Source organism: Pecten maximus, chromosome 7, assembly GCF_902652985.1.
Source record: "Pecten maximus chromosome 7, xPecMax1.1, whole genome shotgun sequence".
Taxonomy (NCBI): domain Eukaryota; kingdom Metazoa; phylum Mollusca; class Bivalvia; order Pectinida; family Pectinidae; genus Pecten; species Pecten maximus.
The window spans coordinates 16,951,945-16,973,514 of NC_047021.1; the positions used below are offsets into that span (position 1 = coordinate 16,951,945).

Genomic DNA, 21,570 nt, shown 5'->3' on the forward strand with positions numbered 1-21,570 from the left:
AAGATTACCAATGATATAAGATTACTGCTACACTATGAAAGTTAACAATATTTACATTTAGGTGCTAATTTTAATGGCTCTGATATACATTTGTTTCCTTTAGTGATAGATCAGTTTTCCTTGTCTATAGAGACCCCCCCCCCCCCCCCCCCGATACATTTTGGAATTTTGGAGATAGAGAAGTTTATACACCTCTTTCAACTAGTTAATGAAGGAAGGTAAAAATATTTGATATGCTTCTGGAAACAATTTTTTCTGAAAAAAAATTGAAACAGAAAATTGATTTGTGTGATTAAACATATTATTAATTGTTTATTATATAGTACATCAGCTACAATATATTTTCTTTGTACAACATAACACAGGGAAATATTCCAGCAGATGTACTGTCCTTCTTGAATTAATTTACAGTAGATCTAGAATTTAGACACTTTTTTTTCTTGAATTAATTACCATTAGATCTAGAATGATCTAATAAGACACTTTCCTTCTTGAATTAATTACCAATAGATCTAGAAATTAGACACTTTCCTTCTTGAATTAATAACCACTAGATCTAGAATGATCTAATAAGACACTTTCCTTCTTGAATTAATTACCAATAGATCTAGAAATTAGACACTTTCCTTCTTGAATTAATTACCAATAGATCTAGAAATTAGACACTTTCCTTCTTGAATTAATAACCACTAGATCTAGAATGATCTAATAAGACACTTTCCTTCTTGAATTAATTACCAATAGATCTAGAAATTAGACACTTTCCTTCTTGAATTAATTACCAATAGATCTAGAAATTAGACACTTTCCTTCTTGAATTAATTACCAATAGATCTAGAAATTAGACACTTTCCTTCTTGAATTAATTACCAATAGATCTAGAAATTAGACACTTTCCTTTTTGAATTAATAACCACTAGATCTAGAATGATCTAATAAGACATTTTCCTTCTTGAATTAATTACCATTAGATCTAGAATTTAGACACTTTTTTTTCTTGAATTAATTACCATTAGATCTAGAAATTAGACACTTTCCTTCTTGAATTAATTACGATTAGATCTAGAAATTAGACACTTTCCTTCTTGAATTAATTACGATTAGATCTAGAAATTAGACACTTTCCTTCTTGAATTAATTACCATTAGATCTAGAAATTAGACATTTTCTTTACATTACTATTTGATATTAGTCAGGTGAAGCCTAAACTCCTTTTGTAATCAAATTAACATTCACCAGCAATCAGTAAGAAAGTGCTCTGTTGATCTGTAATAATCTGAGGGGAGACACTAATCGTTAAAACAGGTTTGGTTTTAAACTGCTACGTACAAACGATTTCTTTTAACTAGAAATAACCTTTTCAATGTACTTTTGCAGCAAATATATAAGTTAATACCAAAAGAGGCCAACAAGGTCTAAGACAAATATTGTTCTATAACTGGATGTACATCAGGGAATTCCACCTGTAATGGACTTGAAGACATAGGATTCCATTAATACTGTAAAAGCCATTCCATTGCCCAGATCCAGTGTTAATACTTCTAAGTCAGGTCAAGTCACAGTGTTTGTCCCAGGAAACTATTCATGTGGTTCGGAGTCTGGAGAGAATCATGCTGTATTGTCAGTGTAGCTGCATCCGTAAACATTAGTCACAAAGACATATCACCGGTAATTCACAAACATACCAGGCAGGTCCGCATCTACATGCTTTACATAATTTTTCTTCGTCTTTTTTTTTTTTGTAGAAATGGAGAATGCTGTTTTGGTCAAAGTACATTCATTAACTGAATGCACTTTTGGAATGCTGACAAATATGGCTGCTTGGTAAAAGTCCATCGTAATTTATCTCCTGTGGAATATCCATATATAGACATATGTAGATATTTTTAGGTCTTGATAATTGTACATGTTTCAGAATGTTCAATGTCTCTTTAATTATGATCACAACCATCGATGTGTTGGCGAATAATTAAGCTTATATTACAATGCTAGTTGTAAATACATATATGTTCATGTTGCCCTTAAAGGAAAGCATGGCAACACTAAAATACTGAAAGACATAATTAATTTTCATCAACTAATATGAATTCAGATATTCATATGTGCATATTTACATGTAAAAGCTTCAGGGCAAAAGCATCCTAAAGCTTGAAGTTCATCAGTACTTCAACAAAAATATTTTAGCCTAACATATAAATCGACCTCGAATGAAAATGTTTTACTGACAAGAATAAACAAACCAATCAGTTTTTTGTTTTCTTAAACCAATTCTTTATAAAGTTTCATCAGAAAGCAATTTGGATGAAAATTAAGTCTCAATTTCAAAAGTAATCCAATCATGAGTAATCCCAAGAGAAAAGTTAATAAGATGAAATTATAATTGTTTTTTATTCAATCTAATTTGATACTTAAACATCAGTAGTTCTTTGACATTACTGTGTTCCCACTGTACTTATAAACTACAGGGAAAAGAAATAATATCCAATACAACTTATTTGCACTCTTTGATGAAACAAAAGCCTTAATCTTACGACCCGATGACATCGGTGTGTGTCACTATTCCCGCCATACCCTCGAGTCCTATAATACAATTACGATGATGATAGGAAAGCTAATACCGCTGAAATGGCCTAAGTGTATACAATGTAGGGAATAGTCTTCCATTATGGTCTAATTGAACTCACAAGACTTGTCCAAGGACAAGACATAAATTCTATCGTAGTGCTTTGTGATTAAATCCTGGGACGCTCGCAGACAAAAACTAACAATTGTCCAGCCAGTGGCCATCGTAGATTTCTCCTAGAACAACCTGAGTTAATCTGATTTAGAGGCTTTTGATTAAATGAACATGGGCAGTGTTTACTGACACTGACTGGCTCGATATCGGTAAGAAAATGAGCAGCCTGTTCCCAGACTTCAGTCAATTCTGACTGGCCCAATATCCGTTAGAAAATGAGCCGTCTTTCCAGAGGCATTTGCCCTCTCTGATATATAAGCAGAGGTTAGAGTAGGGGAACTGCTCCATGCACTGAGGCTGATGATTCGATAGAAGGTAATTTTGAGGTGAATCTGATGACACGGTATTAATATGTTCCTACAGGATCGTAATCCTTTATAGTCAAACAGTGACTGGCTTCATATAGCCAGCTTTGCCGTCCAGTCCAGTCCAGTCGACCCCTGTATATATATATAGCTGTCTACTTTGACCTAAGGCTACTTGTGGAATTGAAGTCTATTCTTTATTGTCTCAGGTTATGTGGCATTACGTTGTTATTTCTCTTGAAGTACAATATCAATACTCTACATTAACGCTGAAATCTTGTTATAAATTATACATGATAATATGATATTCTGTTTATCCTGAATTAAACTCAGGAGTTGAAAAAATACCTAAGAAACTAAAAGAAATTGTCTCAATCATATATTATATACCTAGCACACATACCATTAAGTCCAAAAGTCTTTGTTACCAATTCTAGGTCATATTCGGCATTTCTGTATGTCGGACATAACAATCATTGCAGGACTAGTACAACCTAGCACAAAATGATGGATTTCAGCACAACTGTCAGCCTTATGTATTTTTTATAAATGGATATAAAATTTGATACATAATATCTAATGGTTTTCTCACCTAACAATTAAATGTACATTATCTGACATGAATTTCCTGACAAAAATGGAATGCCTCTCAACAAATTATAAACGGCAGATAAAACCTCCATATATCATTTTACATTGCCCATCGTAAATTACAAAAGCCTTGCTGAAAGCTGTGCTACACCCACTAAACCATATACCCAGAGAGCTGTAGTCTGATAATTAATCTAGCTGGCTATACATGGAATACATTAACAACCATACATCACACAAAGGACATCTATCTTCTACCTACACAAAGTCAAACCCTCCATTTACGGCTGGCGTGTGTCGATAGCTTGATGGAAGTCCGATCTTTTGATTGAGATTCTGATCCCCTTCGCTCTAACAATGCTCTACATTTGGCAAACATCAGCTATCAATTTAAAGCTTTTAGGTAAGATTACCAAAGAGTACCTCTGTGTTTTTAAAATAAAGCTATCTCATCTATACTGAGGGCTCCTGCATGAGTTACATTGTAGACCAGCACTGAGATAACATGGATGGGATGAGGATACTTGCTTGCTAAATGAGACATGACAAAATGTGCAGAGCCAGTTCCCAGTGCACATCTAGATGAATCTATGTCTGATGCATTTCTGGATGATGAGCTGGGGCCCAATGACCTCTGTGTGAGCTGCCGTGTCTGGTGTGCCTCTGGATGATGAGCTGGGGCCCAATGACCTCTGTGTGAGCTGCCGTGTCTGGTGCGCATCTGGATGATGAGCCGGTGCCCAATGACCACTGAGTGAGCCGCCGTGTCTGGTGCACGTCTGGATGATGAGCCGGTGCCCAATGACCACTGAGTGAGCTGCCATGTCTGGTGTGCCTCTGGATGATGAGCTGGTGCCCAATGACCTCTGAGTGAGCTGCCGTGTCTGGTGTGCCTCTGGATGATGAGCTGGTGCCCAATGACATCTGAGTGATGAACCCGTGCCTGGTGCATCTCTGGATGAACTGATGTGCAATGTCCTCTGGACAATGAATCTGGTGTCCAATACACCTCTAGATAGGTCAATGGCCAATACAGCTCTGGCTGAGTTAGTGCCCAATACACCTCTGGATGAGTCAGGGTACAATACACCTCTGGATGAGCCAATGTCCAATACACCTCTGGATGAGCCAATGACCAATACACCTCTGGATGAGCCAATGTCCAATACACCTCTGGCTGAGCCAGTGTCCAATACACCTCTGGCTGAGTCAGTGTCCAATACACCTCTGGATGAGCCAATTACCAATACACCTCTGTATGAGCCAATGTCCAATACACCTTTGGCTGAGTCAGTGTACAATACACCTCTGGCTGAGCCAATGACCAATACACCTCTGGATGAGTCAGTGCCCAATACACCTCTGGATGAGCCAATGTCCAATACACCTCTTGATGAGCCAATGACCAATACACCTCTGGATGAGCCAATTACCAATACACCTCTGTATGAGCCAATGTCAAATACACCTCTGGATGAGCCAATGTCCAATACTGCATCAGTTGCAGCTTAATGTGTTTTAGGAAGAGAGTGTTTAAATGATGTATCATTTGGAATTATCAATTACCGCAAATTCCATGAGGTATGTACTAAAATTCCAAAATTAACCCTGATAATATTTCTATGCCAAAAAATCCCCAAAATATGTTTGGCAAAACATTGGCCTACTTTAGAACCCATGGCTTGAGATGTAAAACAAATATCAGAAAATAGATGTATGTCCAGAAATATTGTTGGAGGGCATGAGTTAAAACAATTGACAGAAATAAAAGAAAAATATTAACCCTAAAATACCAAAAATGTAATATCTGAATGTACGTTATAGATATTTCCTATACAATAACAACTAAGTCAGTGAGACTGTTCTGGTGAATCCCCTCAACAGATTTCAAAGATTGATGGGACCGATCTGGGACTGGCCTTATCCAAATGGAATTCAGAGCCGGAGAGACTTACATAGATATGTGATGATGGCCCTAAGCTATGGACAATGTTACAACTGTATATAACACACAGAGCCGTTCTCAAAGTGATCTATCCTTCACAGATAGCCTACAACGATCTACACCCACTTTACATGCAGACAGGGTGGCCCTATGGTACCCCTTCCAGGAAGATGGCTGATAAGTCGGCAGTGTTTTAGATACGACAATGATTCTATCTATCCTGAATGTCTATGAAGCAGGAAAATCACATTCACTTAACCAATGTAGGGAGAGGGGCACATGTACTTCTATGCAAGCCATACCTCTATGTAGTTTGTATTGTGTGAAGAACAGTTCAGTATGATTTGTGTGAAGAACAGTTCAGTATGATAACAAACTTGTATGATTACCAAAAGAAGAAGACACCTTTAAGCTTCCTGGTATAATGAAATTGTATGTTATGTACAACCAACAGACAAATTATATACATGTATGTAGATATATTTAATTACAATGTACATACCTTCCTGAGTGATAGTTTTTGTATCTCAACTGACTATATTTTACACACAGTGTGTAATTAGGCATGCTCCAAACAATATAGCATGCAAGTCAAACTATTGAAAAAAAATGATGGAGTAACAGGCCAGTAACGCTATTGGTCAATCCCTCAGGGAACAACACTATTGGTCAACAGGTCAGTAACACTATCGGACAACAGGTCAGTAACAGTATTGGACAACAGGTCAGTAACAGTATTGGACAACAGATCAGTAACAGTATTGGTCAACAGGTCAGTAACACTATTGGACAACAGGTCAGTAACACTATTGGACAACAGGTCAGTAACAGTATTGGACAACAGGTCAGTAACAGTATTGGACAACAGATCAGTAACAGTATTGGTCAATCCCTCAGGGAACAACACTATTGGTCAACAGGTCAGTAACACTATTGGACAACAGATCAGTAACAGTATTGGACAATCCCTCAGGGAACAACACTATTGGTCAACAGGTCAGTAACACTATTGGACAACAGGTCAGTAACAGTATTGGACAACAGGTCAGTAACAGTATTGGTCAATCCCTCAGGGAACAACACTATTGGACAACAGGTCAGTAGCACTATTGGACAACAGGTCAGTAACAGTATTGGACAACAGGTCAGTAACAGTATTATACAACAGGTCAGTAGCACTATTGGACAACAGGTCAGTAACAGTATTGGACAACAGGTCAGTAACAGTATTGGACAATCCCTCAGGGAGCAACACTATTGGTCAACAGATCAGTAACACTATTGGACAACAGGTCAGTAACACTATTGGACAACAGGTCAGTAACACTATTGGTCAACAGGTCAGTAACAGTATTGGACAACAGGTCAGTAACACTATTGGACAACAGGTCAGTTACACTATTGGTCAATCCCTCAGGGAACAACACTATTGGACAACAGCTCAGTAGCACTATTGGACAACAGGTCAGTAACAGTATTGGACAACAGGTCAGTAACAGTATTGGACAACAGGTCAGTAGCACTATTGGACAACAGGTCAGTAACAGTATTGGACAACAGGTCAGTAACAGTATTGGACAACAGGTAAGTAACAGTATTGGACAACAGGTCAGTAACAGTATTGGACAACAGGTCAGTAACAGTATTGGACAACAGGTCAGTATCACTATTGAACAACAGGTCAGTAGCACTATTGGACAATCCCTCAGGAAACATGGTAGCAGCACTTCTGTACAATCAGGAACAACAGGAGAATCCGATAATTATAAACACATCACTGTCAAACCTTTTAATTAAAATTAAAAATGAGATAATGTATTACATTATTTCCTTTACATGTAATTAACAGCCACTGTGAAGAACAAGCTTTCAATATGATAAACTGGTCCATACAACCCCCTTTTGGATACAATACCACTGCAGGACTGTTAAAGGTTTCAAAGCAGATAGTCAGGAAACTTACCTAAATCATAAGTATTAAGTAACAAAATACATATAATTTTTATTAGCAAACTGTTTCAATACAATGAGTGCATGCCTATATGTACACCTTGGTGAAGTGAGAATGTTCACTATCTTGCATTGTCTGAATTCTCAGCATCACCTTAATATATGGTTTATAAATTAAAACAATCAAAGAAAGCAGAAATCAATAGTGAGATCAGAAACCATTTAAAAACTAGATAAAAGATTTTGAGAAAAAGAAGAAAATCGTAAAATAAAATCTTGTATTAATGATATGATAAAAAAACATCTGTATTTAATCTCCACCATCAGGAGAGTTCACACACTTTCATCAGTATACCTGTCTGGTGCTATTCTTGTAAAACATTAAAGTGATGGACATACCTTTAACAGAAAATCTACCTGGTGTTTCATGTCTGATTGGCTAATTAAACTAGAAATCTAAGCCAAAGGCTATATTATACTGGCTGCTCCAACATAAAAACTCATGTAAAGAAATAATTAAAGGAGCATAACTCTAAGGAAAATTAACACAAGCAATAAAGGTATTCTTCCTGTGTACCAAGTTTCATAAAAAATATTGAGTATGTTAGACAATCTTTCAGTATAACCATAAACCTCCAACTCTCATCACCATGCAAACTCACTTTGTTATGGAGATGGGTATATGGAAAGCAGACCATTGTTGATTGCTAACTTTTGTTTTTACTTTTGAAGTTCTAGCTCATTTAGTGACATTTTCTATGTACCGTATTTGACCTAATAAGGGCGCAGGGCGCGGGTAATTGACAGTGGGGGCGCCCTTATTAAGATTAGTTATTCTGAAGTTTTATGAAACAGACTATACCTTATAGCAGAATACCCAAGGTTGTGGAAACGGTAAAATATTCAGTCATAAAAATATTCCAGATGAAGATATCTATTCATTATCATATATTAAGCTTAAACATCACTTGAATACTCCTGTAAACTTGTTAACCATGCCAGCTGATCTTTAGACCAGAGAACGTGTGTTCCACCATTTATGTTCAAATGGAACTCTTTTGTGTTCTATTTATAGAAACAGGTGATTTCCCAGATCATATCAGACATCGTTTTCTTTGACCTGATAATTGATTTACAATGTCTTTTACTAGCTTTCTGTTCTGAACAAAAGTTATTTATCAACAAGAATGAAGTCTTTACTTTATCTTCAAATAAAGATGGTAAGTTATTATTTGTATGTGTGTTTAGTTTTGGGTGCTCTTTGCACTGACATGTCATCTGTAGCCTGTAGGAATTCACAAAATGTGGCGAAAACATGTGTTTCAGTTACTTAATTTGTTGAAGAAAATTGAACACATAAAGTAGCAAAATATTTCACATGAATTATTACTTTTGAACACCATTTTGACACCATTTTGACACTCAGTCAAAGATTTATTTCCTTGAAAAAAGGTAGGGGCGCCCTTATTAGGGTAGGCGCCCTTATTAGGTCAAATACGGTATGTAGCAATGAGATCAAATTAAGTTCAAGCTAATAAGGCAAAATTGGGACACAACTGTCTCATAAAATCAGGATTTTTTTAAGATTGATCACATATGATTTTTATCAAAGTACATTCTTTAATTTCACTGTGAATAACAATAACTCTGGCTTTGTTTTACAGTTAAGTCCTGAGTTTCTGTCAACTAATGTTACAAAATCAAGGACAAAGCAATAAAATCAGTGCCAACATTTTAGTTATCTTTACTGTCAGACATGAAAAATAACATAACAAGCACATATTCCTTATATAGGACCATTGTTAGCCATAATACCCAACCATAAATCACAAATTGGAACAGCTAAAATGCTATTTTAATTCTTATTTTACAACAGAACTTGTCAGACATATCTTCATTATTCTCAGATCATTGGACATTTCAAAGTAAACAAATTCAATCCGATCAAGATATCATTTTGTATGTTAATCACCAAAGATATCAATGGTGACAGCGATGGAAGTGGACACTGGGTAATACTGTTGCTATGGAAACTTGGTTTTCATCAACATTCCTCAACTTAAGGAAATTCCTTAACTCAAAATTTTTAACAGGAAAGCTGTTGGATTAAAGAGGAAAACCTAGTGAAGGAAATTTCCTTTCATTCTGTAATGCTTTCCTGTAATTTTATTAAGTTAATGAAAAAATCTGATTTGCTTGTTACAATACCACATCAAAATCTTATTATTTGTTACTGTACCAGAGTTAAGTGTAATTTATTTGTTATTGTACCAGAATTAAGTGTTATTTATTTGTTGTGTACCAGAATTAAGTGTAATTTATTTGTCACTGTACCAGAATTAAGTGTAATTTATTTGTTGTGTACCAGAATTAAGTGTATTTTATTGCTGTGTACCAGAATTAAGTGTAATTTATTTGTTACTGTACCAGAGTTAAGTGTAATTTATTTGTTGTGTACCAGAATTAAGTGTAATTTATTTGTTATTGTAGGTGATGAATATATTTCAGCTGAATACGTGTAACATGTATGTATTTGTTACTGTAGGTGATGGATACGTGTAACATGTAGCACCAAATTGTTTTTTGAAGCTGACAAAAAGATATCAATATAAACTCAACAAAATCAAATTATTTTCCAATTTCAGGAAGGAGTTTTAATCTCCAGTTAATTTCTGACATTTAGCAACAGATCAGACCCTGATGTGTCGAAAATGATCAATCCCAATAAAAAATCAAACCATCACAACCCACATTGTTGAATAAAAATTCAATAAAATTTCAATAAAATTTCAACAAAATTTAAGAAAAGGTGCTCTTTTCAAATACCCTGAAGGCTTGTCAACAAGAGTACTCTTTTTTTATCATGCTGGTTTCCGACCTTCTGATGCATGAAATTTTCAATATCGTCTTAAAATTGGACTCAAATTAGCCAACAGTAGAGTTGAGGTTTCATCAACTTTGAATTAGCTACAAGCTCCTTATTTTCCAGCAAGTATTGTATTGGTACTAGATTGGTTTTCCTAAACCAGTGAGGCAGAATCTAACGTGCTTACATGATATTCTGGAACTATATCCTCTTTATAAAACGATTCAAGATATTGATTGGGTCACAACAGTGTAATTGGTCATTACATTATTCTAAATGATTTCACAGAAACCAAAAGTTGTTTAAAAAAAACAAAAAAACAAAGCGATAACTAACATCTAAACATTAATTCATTTTATAGCTTAAGGTGTTCATGAGGTATTTTTCCCAACTTGCTGTATTCATATCAGATTAAAACATACCCATTATATGTAATTTGACAGCTAGGAAATATTTTCACAACAGACTGCCTAAAGGATGACATCTATATACGGTTACCAGTACTTTAAATCCTTGTTTGGAGGTTGTAAAACATGTTCCCTGAGATTCCAGTAGTCCCTTTTACTCTGTGATTATTACTTTCTATCTGGAAAGAACTGCTTGTGAATACGTGTAAGGCACTGGTATTATCTAACTGTTTCTTTTGACAGTGGAAGATTATATATTGGCTTGATAATACTTTCCATGGTGGAAAATTATATTGGTTTGTGATACTTTCAACGATGGCAGATAATATTGGCTCGCTGATTCTTTCCTTGATGGAAGATAATATTGGCTCACTGATTCTTTCCTTGATGGAAGATAATATTGGCTCACTGATTCTTTCCTTGATGGAAGATAATATTGGCTCACTGATTCTTTCCTTGATGGAAGATAATATTGGCTCACTGATTCTTTCCTTGATGGAAGATAATATTGGCTCACTGATTCTTTCCTTGATGGAAGATAATATTGGCTCACTGATTCTTTCCTTGATGGAAGATAATATTGGCTCACTGATTCTTTCCTTGCATGATGAAAGATAATATTGGCTCGCTGTTTCTTTCCATGGTGGAAGATAATATTAGCTCGTTTATTCTTTCCACGATGGAAGATAATATTAGCTCATTGATTCTTTCCACGATGGAAGGTAATATTGGCTCGCTGATTCTTTCCACGATGGAAGAATGGTTTACCGATTCTTCTACCGAGGTTCTTATCTTGAAGCTAATGGCCAAATAAAATGTTATAGTCTTCAGTCAGACTGCAGGTATGGAGGTCTCTAGGAGTAACATCCTCCCCCCACAACAACAACAAAAACAACAACAATCAGAGACTGCAGGTATCTAGGGGAACCCCACCCCCAACAACCAGAGACTACCGGTCACTAGGGGTAACCCCCTACCCCGACCCCCAACAACCAGAGACTACCGGTCACTAGGGGTAACCCCCTACCCCACCCCCCAACAACCAGAGACTAACGGTCACTAGGGGTAACCCCCTACCCCACCCCCAACAACCAGAGACTAACGGTCACTAGGGGTAACCCCCTACCCCACCCCCCAACAACCAGAGACTACCGGTCACTAGGGGTAACCCCCTACCCCACCCCCCAACAACCAGAGACTACCGGTCACTAGGGGTAACCCCCTACCCCACCCCCAACAACCAGAGACTACTGGTCACTAGGGGTAACCCCCTACCCCACCCCCCAACAACCAGAGACTACCGGTCACTAGGGGTAACCCCCTGCCCCACCCCCAACAACCAGAGACTACCGGTCACTAGGGGTAACCCCCTACCCCAATCCCCAACAACCAGAGACTACCGGTCACTAGGGGTAACCCCCTACCCCACCCCCCAACAACCAGAGACTACCGGTCACTAGGGGTAACCCCCTACCCCAACCCCCAACAACCAGAGACTACCAGTCACTATGTGTAACCCCCTACCCCACCCCCCCAACAACCAGAGACTACTGGTCACTAGGGGTAACCCCCTACCCCACCCCCCAACAACTAGAGACTACCGGTCACTAGGGGTAACCCCCTACCCCACCCCCCAACAACTAGAGACTACCAGTCACTAGGGGTAACCCCCTACCCCACCCCCCAACAACTAGAGACTGTAGGTCTCTATGGATACTCTACAACAAGCAAAAGAAAACAAAGCACAGTAAAAGAGAATAAAGATGGATTAAAAGAACACAAAGTACCTTGTGAGTATAAGCATTGCTTAATTTTTGTGTTTTTGATGCCTCCATTGCAGCAAACACTGAAGAAAGTCCATGATTTATATCTACTAGAATTGATCATTACCTTCGCTAGGCCCGCATAATCAATTATTACATAGAAACACACAGTTTGTGTGGCCAAAACATTAATTCTGTGATGTTTCATACTAAAATGTGGTTTTAAAAAAAAAAACAAAAAAAAACCCAATGAAATTAGAATTCAATAGTTTTTAAAATATTTAACAGAAGCCATATATTCTAAATTTTATGAAATTCTAAACAAAAATATCCTGGAAAAGTAGATGGCTTTCATTAGTCATTTATACACCCAGTAATCTACTATGGACAAAGAATCAATCAGTGTAAAAACAGTTAGAATAATATAAATCACTAGGCAGAGAAAGGAATGGTAGAAATCAGCCGATAGTGTAATTAGAGAATAATGTTAGAAATGTTATCACTGACGACAAGGGATGTATTCCATTATAGCTTGTGTGGCTTTTACTACAATAGCAAGGGGACATAACTCTATACTGGGAACTTAAATGTGGTGGTATATTTGTATGTTTATTGTAACAAACACTGTTTACGATACAGTAACATAGGCAGATAATTACTAATGGTAATTCCAGAAAACATTTGAGAAGACAATATGTACCATTTTGATGGCAAACTGACTATATATCCTTCTAGGGTTGAAATAATGGCATCCTTCCTCTGTTTGGAGATAGCTTATCTGTCCTTGTATGGCACAGAGAGTATAATTAAAATGTCTGTCAATCTATCTTTTTTTCCACACCTGCTTGACAGAACCTGTGATTATCATTTACTTTAGGCTTTGAATTGGAATACTCTCAGACAACTGTATACAAACGGGCATCACAATTAAGAGTTTATAAACGATTGTCTGATTAAATGTTACAGCGACTAAATGTTACAGCGACTAAATGTTACAGCGACTAAATGTTACAGCGGAAACAGCCCAGAAAACCACAACATGAGTCATTAAATTAACGTTGATCATCTTTGGATTTTTTATAATAGAAAGTTTAGAAAACAGACACACATCACATAAATATCTTAGAGGAGATTTTCTATATCCTAGATGATATACACATTGAAAACAGACACACATCACATAAATATCTTAGAGGAGATTTTCTATATCCTAGATGATATACACAATGTAAATTTCAAGGCCACTGTGTCATTATTGGATATCTTCCAACTGCATGAACTTGTGACTGATTGCAATTTGTGATCAGTTTGAGTGGCAGGTAGAGGTCAACTATATGACCTTGTATGTCTATGCATGCAAAAGATCACCAAGGTCACAAGGCAAGACAGAGGTCAGGTAGGACTCATCAGGAGTGGGTAGAAATCAATACATACCATAATTGGTATGTAATATATACATATGTACATAGATTTATTGGATAGAAATTCTGTCTTATAAACACAAGAGGGCAAAGGTCAGTCAAGTATGTTAAAATAAAAATTTCAAAGCAAATTTAAATGTCTAGCTTATACAATGTGTTATTTACAACACAAAATCTGACATTTTCAGAAGGTGAATGAAACGACCATAACACTGATACAGGGAATTCAATCAACTTAAGCAATGTATCCCAGGATGGTTCTCCAGAGAGTGGATACATGCAGATTGAATGGATTTTGAACTGCGTGTCCCTTATATAGAATCAGGATGCTGATATCACATCTGCATTCTTCACTCATGCTTTGTAGAGGAAGTCAATCTATTTCAGAAATCTTTCTGATTAAGTCCCAAACTATTTTTTTTTTTTTTTTTTTTTATAAAACTGGAATATTGAAGGTCAATCAATTGTTGTAGGTAATAACGTCTACCTAAGATAATAAGGTATCATAACAAATGTGCTTACAACATGCATGGAGATTTAATGACCTTATAAGAACGATCATGACGTAAGTACTGTGTCTAGATGATGTTTTATATTAGTAAAGCCAATATCAATATATACACACAATTCACCATATTTTCAACGAGAAATACGAATACAACTGATTACAAGGGGAGATAACATGAATATTATTAACGATTACAATTATCCACAAAATTATCACTCAGGACTGAAAGTTTCACTGGACATTTTCAGCCCAACCAAACTTTGACCATGAATATGGGTCAAGGTCTTTTTTTTGTAAAATTCATTGGGCGTCATGGAACCCGATTCAAACTTTGATTCAGGCAAAACAGAAAATCTGTCCCTCCTACACATTTCGACAAATCAGAAAGCCTGTGAATCCTACACCTTCATACAATCAAAGACCTGGCATATGCAGAATGGTGGTCGGGTGGCACAGTGGTAACACTTGCTGTTTGATTCTACGATAAGACATGAAAAGGTTTGGGGTCATCAACTGCCTGATAACGTGGACTCAACCCCCCCCCCCCCCCCCCCCCCCCCCCCGGGGTACTCCCGTTTGATTAATGTTACTTTGTTTGTAATTGTTGTAAAATAATAAAGTTTAAACTTCTGACAAATGAAAATTGTTAATAGGTGACTGAAAAATCCATGGAGGACAAGACATTGCCCACCGAGGATAAGACATTGCCCGCCGAGGATAAGACATTGCCCCGTCGAGGATAAGACATTGCCCACCGAGGATAAGACATTGCCCACCGAGGATAAGACATTGCCCACCGAGGATAAGACATTGCCCACCGAGGATAAGACATTGCCCACCGAGGATAAGACATTGCCCGCCGAGGATAAGACATTGCCCGTCGAGGATAAGACATTGCCCACCGAGGATAAGACATTGCCCACCGAGGATAAGACATTGCCCACCGAGGATAAGACATTGCCCACCGAGGATAAGACATTGCCCACCCAGGATAAGACATTGCCCACCGAGGATAAGACATTGCCCACCCAGGATAAGACATTGCCCACCCAGGATAAGACATTGCCCACCCAGGATAAGACATTGCCCACCAAGGATAAGACATTGCCCACCCAGGATAAGACATTGCCCACCCAGGATAAGACAAGGAAAAGAGATTGAAGCTGAATTTTCTCCAACTGTAGTATTCTTTATGAAGGGAAACCACCATTGTTTTGGAACTCAATCCTTCCTTATTTAACTTCCTGTACACAAAGGAATAAACCCCCATATTAACAGTGGTACCTCGGGTAAAGATATACCCTCATTAAGAGGATGATACAATATTCTCAAAAATGAGATCAGTTGACAAGATCGGACTTGAAAGGTCACCCCTCAACCATAATGATAATATATGTATATGTTGGTTTTATTCCAACAAAGACCTGAGTCATAATGTATATGGATATGACACACGTACTTACCTAAACTTAATGTTTCCAATTGTTTTCTCTCCATAACTCCAAATCCCTTGAAGTCTTTTCTCCAGAACTCCATCGAAAATGTGTTCCCACAAGTATAGGCCTGCAATGACAGAAGTGGAGTTGAAAGTGAGCACTAGATTAGTATGATTTTTAACAGTACATCGAAGTGTATTTGTCATTTATTATACATCGTAACCAATACACAAAGGTCTTTGAGGCCCGTGGGCTACAGAAGCTATGTAGGGGGCTATGTATTAAGGGGGCTATGAAGGGGGCTATGTAAGGGGGCTATGTAGGGGGTCTATGTAGGGGGTCTATGTAAGGGGGCTATGAAGGGGGCTATGTAAGGGGGTTATGTGGGGGCTATGTAGGCGGTTATGTAGGGAGCTATGTAGGGGGTCTATGTAAAGGGGCTATGTAGGGGGCTATGTAGGGGGCTATGTAGGGGCTATGTAGGGGCACAGTAGAAGGCTATGTAGGGGGCTATGTAGGGGCTATGTAGGGGGCTATGTAGGGGCTATGTAGGGGGCTATGAAGTTAAATAGGAAAATAAAGCATCCAGTTTAAAATGTAACCTCAGAGGAAATCCAAGGTGCGTGGTTTGATTCCACCCCTCAGTAACATGTTTAAATTAATGAGTCCCACCCCTAAGTAACATGTTTAAATTAATGAGTCACACCCCTTAGTAACATGTTTAAATTAATGAGTCACATCCCTTAGTGATGCGTTGAAATAAATGAGTCACACCCCTTAGTAACATGTTTAAATTAATGAGTCCCACCCCTAAGTAACATGTTTAAATTAATGAGTCACACCCCTTAGTAACATGTTTAAATTAATGAGTCACATCCCTTAGTGATGCGTTGAAATAAATGAGTCACACCCCTTAGTAACATGTTTAAATAAATGAGTCACACCCCTTAGTAACATGTTTAAATTAACGAGTCACACTCCTTAGTAACATGTTTAAATAAATGAGTCACACCCCTTAGTAACATGTTTAAATTAACGAGTCACACCCCTTAGTGACATGTTTAAATAAATGAGTCACACCCCTTAGTAACATGTTTAAATAAATGAGTCAAACTCCTTAGTAACATGTTTAAATAAATGAGTCACACCCATTAGTGACACGTTTAAATAAATGAGTCACACTCCTTAGTAACATGTTTAAATAAATGAGTCACACCCCTTAGTGACATGTTTAAATAAATGAGTCACATCCCTTAGTGACGCGTTGAAATAAATGAGTCACACCCATTAGTGACATGTTTAAATAAATGAGTCACACCCCTTAGTGACATGTTTAAATAAATGAGTCACACCCCTTAGTAACATGTTTACATTAATGAACCACACCCCTTGGTGACATGTTTAAATAAACGTGTCAAACCCCTCAGTAACATGTTTAAATTAATGAATCCCAACCCTTAGCAACATCTTTAAATTAACAAGTGTTAAAATGTACAAAATCACACAATGTACTCCATTAATTAGGTTTTTGTCCAATGAAACAAATCTCATGAGGACATCAATTCCTGGAAAAAATAAAGGCTGCAATTCTGTTTTTCAATTTTTGTCTACAGCGTACATTTGTGTTTGATTTTATTTCACAACAGTCTGTCAAACAATGACTTTATGTGAAAAGCATAACTCGTAATTTGTACTTAAATTCAAGAAAAATATCTAATAAAGTAAAAGTATTCCCCTAACCTTGATACAGTATTTGTAATCTGTTTAGGTTTGAAATATCATTGAACTACAGACAAAATGCAAAGACTGCAGATCTATACTACCGCTAGACATATTGAATCCTTGGATGTTGTTTTTTTTTATCATTCATTATAAAATCTTCTTCAGAAAGGCACTTAAACATTCTAACAGACCTCTGTATCTTGATTTAATTCCCTGAAATCTTAAAGGTACAGTGGGAGATATTAAAGGGAAATAACACAGTGGGAGATATTAAAGGAATATAACATAGTGGGAGATATTAAAGGGAAATGACATAGTGGGAGATATTAAAGGGAAATGACATAGTGGGAGATATTAAAGGGAAATGACACAGTGGGAGATATTAAAGGGAAATGACATAGTGGGAGATATTAAAGGGAAATGACACGGTGGGAGATATTGAAGGGATATGACATAGTGGGAGATATTAAAGGGAAATGACATAGTGGGAGATATTAAAGGGAAATGACATAGTGGGAGATATTAAAGGGAAATGACACTGTGGGAGATATTGAAGGGATATGACATAGTGGGAGATATTAAAGGGAAATGACACAGTGGGAGATATTAAAGGGAAATGACATAGTGAGAGATATTAAAGGGATATGACATAGTGGGAGATAGTAAAGGGAAATGACACAGTGGGAGATATTAAAGGGATACGACATAGTGGGAGATATTAAAGGGATACGGCATAGTGGGAGATATTAAAGGGATACGACATAGTGGGAGATATTAAAGGGATACGACATAGTGGGAGATAGTAAAGGGAAATGACACAGTGGGAGATATTAAAGGGAAATGACATAGTGAGAGATATTAAAGGGATATGACATAGTGGGAGATATTAAAGGGAAATGACATAGTGAGAGATATTAAAGGGATATGACATAGTGGGAGATATTAAAGGGAAATGACATAGTGGGAGATATTAAAGGGATATGACATAGTGGGAGATATTAAAGGGATATGACATAGTGGGAGATATTGAAGGGATGTGACATAGTGAGAGATATTAAAGGGAAATGACATAGTGGGAGATATTAAAGGGATACGACATAGTGGGAGATATTAAAGGGAACTGACATAGTGGGAGATATTAAAGGGATATGACATAGTGGGAGATAGTAAAGGGATACGACATAGTGGGAGATATTAAAGGGAACTGACATAGTGGGAGATATTAAAGGGATATGACATAGTGGGAGATATTAAAGGGAAATGACATAGTGTGAGATATTAAAGGGAAATGACATAGTGGGAGATATTAAAGGGAAATGACATAGTGGGAGATATTAAAGGGATACGACATAGTGGGAGATATTAAAGGGAAATGATGTAGTGAGAGATATTAAAGGGAAATGACACAGTGAGAGATATTAAAGGGAAATGACACAGTGGGAGATATTAAAGGGAAATGACACAGTGGGAGATATTAAAGGGATATGACATAGTGGGAGATATTAAAGGGATACGACATAGTGCGAGATATTAAAGGGAAATGATGTAGTGAGAGATATTAAAGGGATAAGACATAGTGAGAGATATTAAAGGGAAAGGACACAGTGGGAGATATTAAAGGGAAATGACACAGTGGGAGATATTAAAGGGAAATGACATAGTGGGAGATATTAAAGGGAAATGACACAGTGGGAGATATTAAAGGGAAATGACACAGTGGGAGATATTAAAGGGAAATGACACAGTGGGAGATATTAAAGGGAAATGACACAGTGGGAGATATTAAAGGGAAATGACACAGTGGGAGATATTAAAGGGAAATGACACAGTGGGAGATATTAAAAGGAATATGACATAGTGGGAGATATTAAAGGGAAATGACATAGTGGGAGATATTAAAGGGAAATGACATAGTGGGAGATATTAAAGGAAAATGATGTAGTGGGAGATATTAAAGGGAAATGACATAGTGAGAGATATTAAAGGGAACTGACATAGTGAAAGATATTAAAGGGATATGACATAGTGAGAGATATTAAAGGGAAATGACATAGTGGGAGATATTAAAGGAATATGACATAGTGGGAGATATTAAAGGGATACGACATAGTGGGAGATATTAAAGGGAAATGACATAGTGGGAGATATTGAAGGGATATGACATAGTGGGAGATATTAAAGGAAAATGATGTAGTGGGAGATATTAAAGGGAATAATGACACAGTGGGAGATATTGAAGGGATATGACATAGTGGAAGATATTAAAGGGATATGACATAGTGAGAGATATTAAAGGGAAATGACATAGTGGGAGATATTAAAGGAAAATGACATAGTGGGAGATATTAAAGGGATAGACACAGTGGGAGATATTAAAGGGAAATGACACAGTGGGAGATATTAAAGGGAAATGACACAGTGGGAGATATTAAAGGGAAATGACATAGTGGGAGATATTAAAGGGAAATGACATAGTGAGAGATATTAAAGGGAAATGACATAGTGGGAGATATCAAAGGGAAATGACATAGTGAGAGATATTAAAGGGATATGACATAGTGAGAGATATTAAAGGGATAAGACATAGTGGGAGATATTAAAGGGAACTGACATAGTGGGAGATATTAAAGGGATATGACATAGTGGGAGATATTAAAGGGAAATGACATAGTGGGAGATATTAAAGGGAAATGACATAGTGGGAGATATTAAAGGGATATGACATAGTGGGAGATATTAAAGGGAAATGACATAGTTGGAGATATTAAAGGGAAATGACATAGTGGGAGATATTAAAGGGATACGACATAGTGGGAGATATTAAAGGGAAATGACATAGTGGGAGATATTGAAGGGATATGACATAGTGGGAGATATTAAAGGAAATGATGTAGTGGGAGATAGTAAAGGGAATAATGACACAGTGGGAGATATTGAAGGGATGTGACATAGTGGAAGATATTAAAGGGATATGACATAGTGAGAGATATTAAAGGGAAATGACATAGTGGGAGATATTAAAGGAAAATGACATAGTGGGAGATATTAAAGGGATAGACACAGTGGGAGATATTAAAGGGAAATGACACAGTGGGAGATATTAAAGGGAAATGATGTAGTGGGAGATATTAAAGGGAAATGACATAGTGGGAGATATTAAAGGGAAATGACATAGTGAGAGATATTAAAGGGAAATGACATAGTGGGAGATATTAAAGGGAAATGACATAGTGGGAGATATTAAAGGGAAATGATGTAGTGGGAGATATTAAAGGGATACGACATAGTGGGAGATAGTAAAGGGATACGACATAGTGAGAGATATTAAAGGGATGTGACATAGTGGGAGATATTAAAGGGAAATGACACAGTGGGAGATATTAAAGGGAAATGACACGGTGGGAGATATTAAAGGGAAATAACACAGTGGGAGATATTAAAGGGATACGACATAGTGAGAGATATTAAAGGGAAATAACACAGTGGGAGATATTAAAGGGATACGACATAGTGGGAGATATTAAAGGGAAATGACATAGTGAGAGATATTAAAGGGAAATGACACAGTGGGAGATATTAAAGGGAAATGATGTAGTGAGAGATATTAAAGGGAAATGACATAGTGGGAGACATTAAAGGGATATGACATAGTGGGAGGTATTAAAGGGAAATGACACAGTGGGAGATATTAAAGGGATATGACATAGTGGGAGACATTAAAGGGATATGACAAAGTGGGAGATATCAAATGTAGACATCAAACACGTACACTACCATTAAAATGTCCCTGAAATCTTTTATTCCACACCTGTACACTAAACACGACAATTCAGTAAAAAACACTTTAAACATTAAGGATAATTCCCTGAGACTTTGTGTGCCAAATTAGGAAAGAAGAAAAACAAAATCAAATTCAAAC

General features: G+C 37.0%; 1 protein-coding gene across 2 annotated transcripts in view; it reads right to left on the reverse strand.

Moving 5' to 3' along the window:
* LOC117331769 (ribitol-5-phosphate xylosyltransferase 1-like) overlaps positions 1-21,570 on the reverse strand; it is a 151,426-nt gene that overhangs the window by 29,289 nt on the left and 100,567 nt on the right. For both annotated transcript variants that reach the window (XR_004533648.1, XM_033890647.1), the window contains exon 3: positions 15,957-16,056. Coding sequence is in view for 1 of the 2 variants with exons in the window: in XM_033890647.1 (XP_033746538.1) it covers positions 15,957-16,056 (100 nt within the window). In the remaining variant the exon portion in view is untranslated. The remainder of the gene's footprint in view (positions 1-15,956; positions 16,057-21,570) is intronic.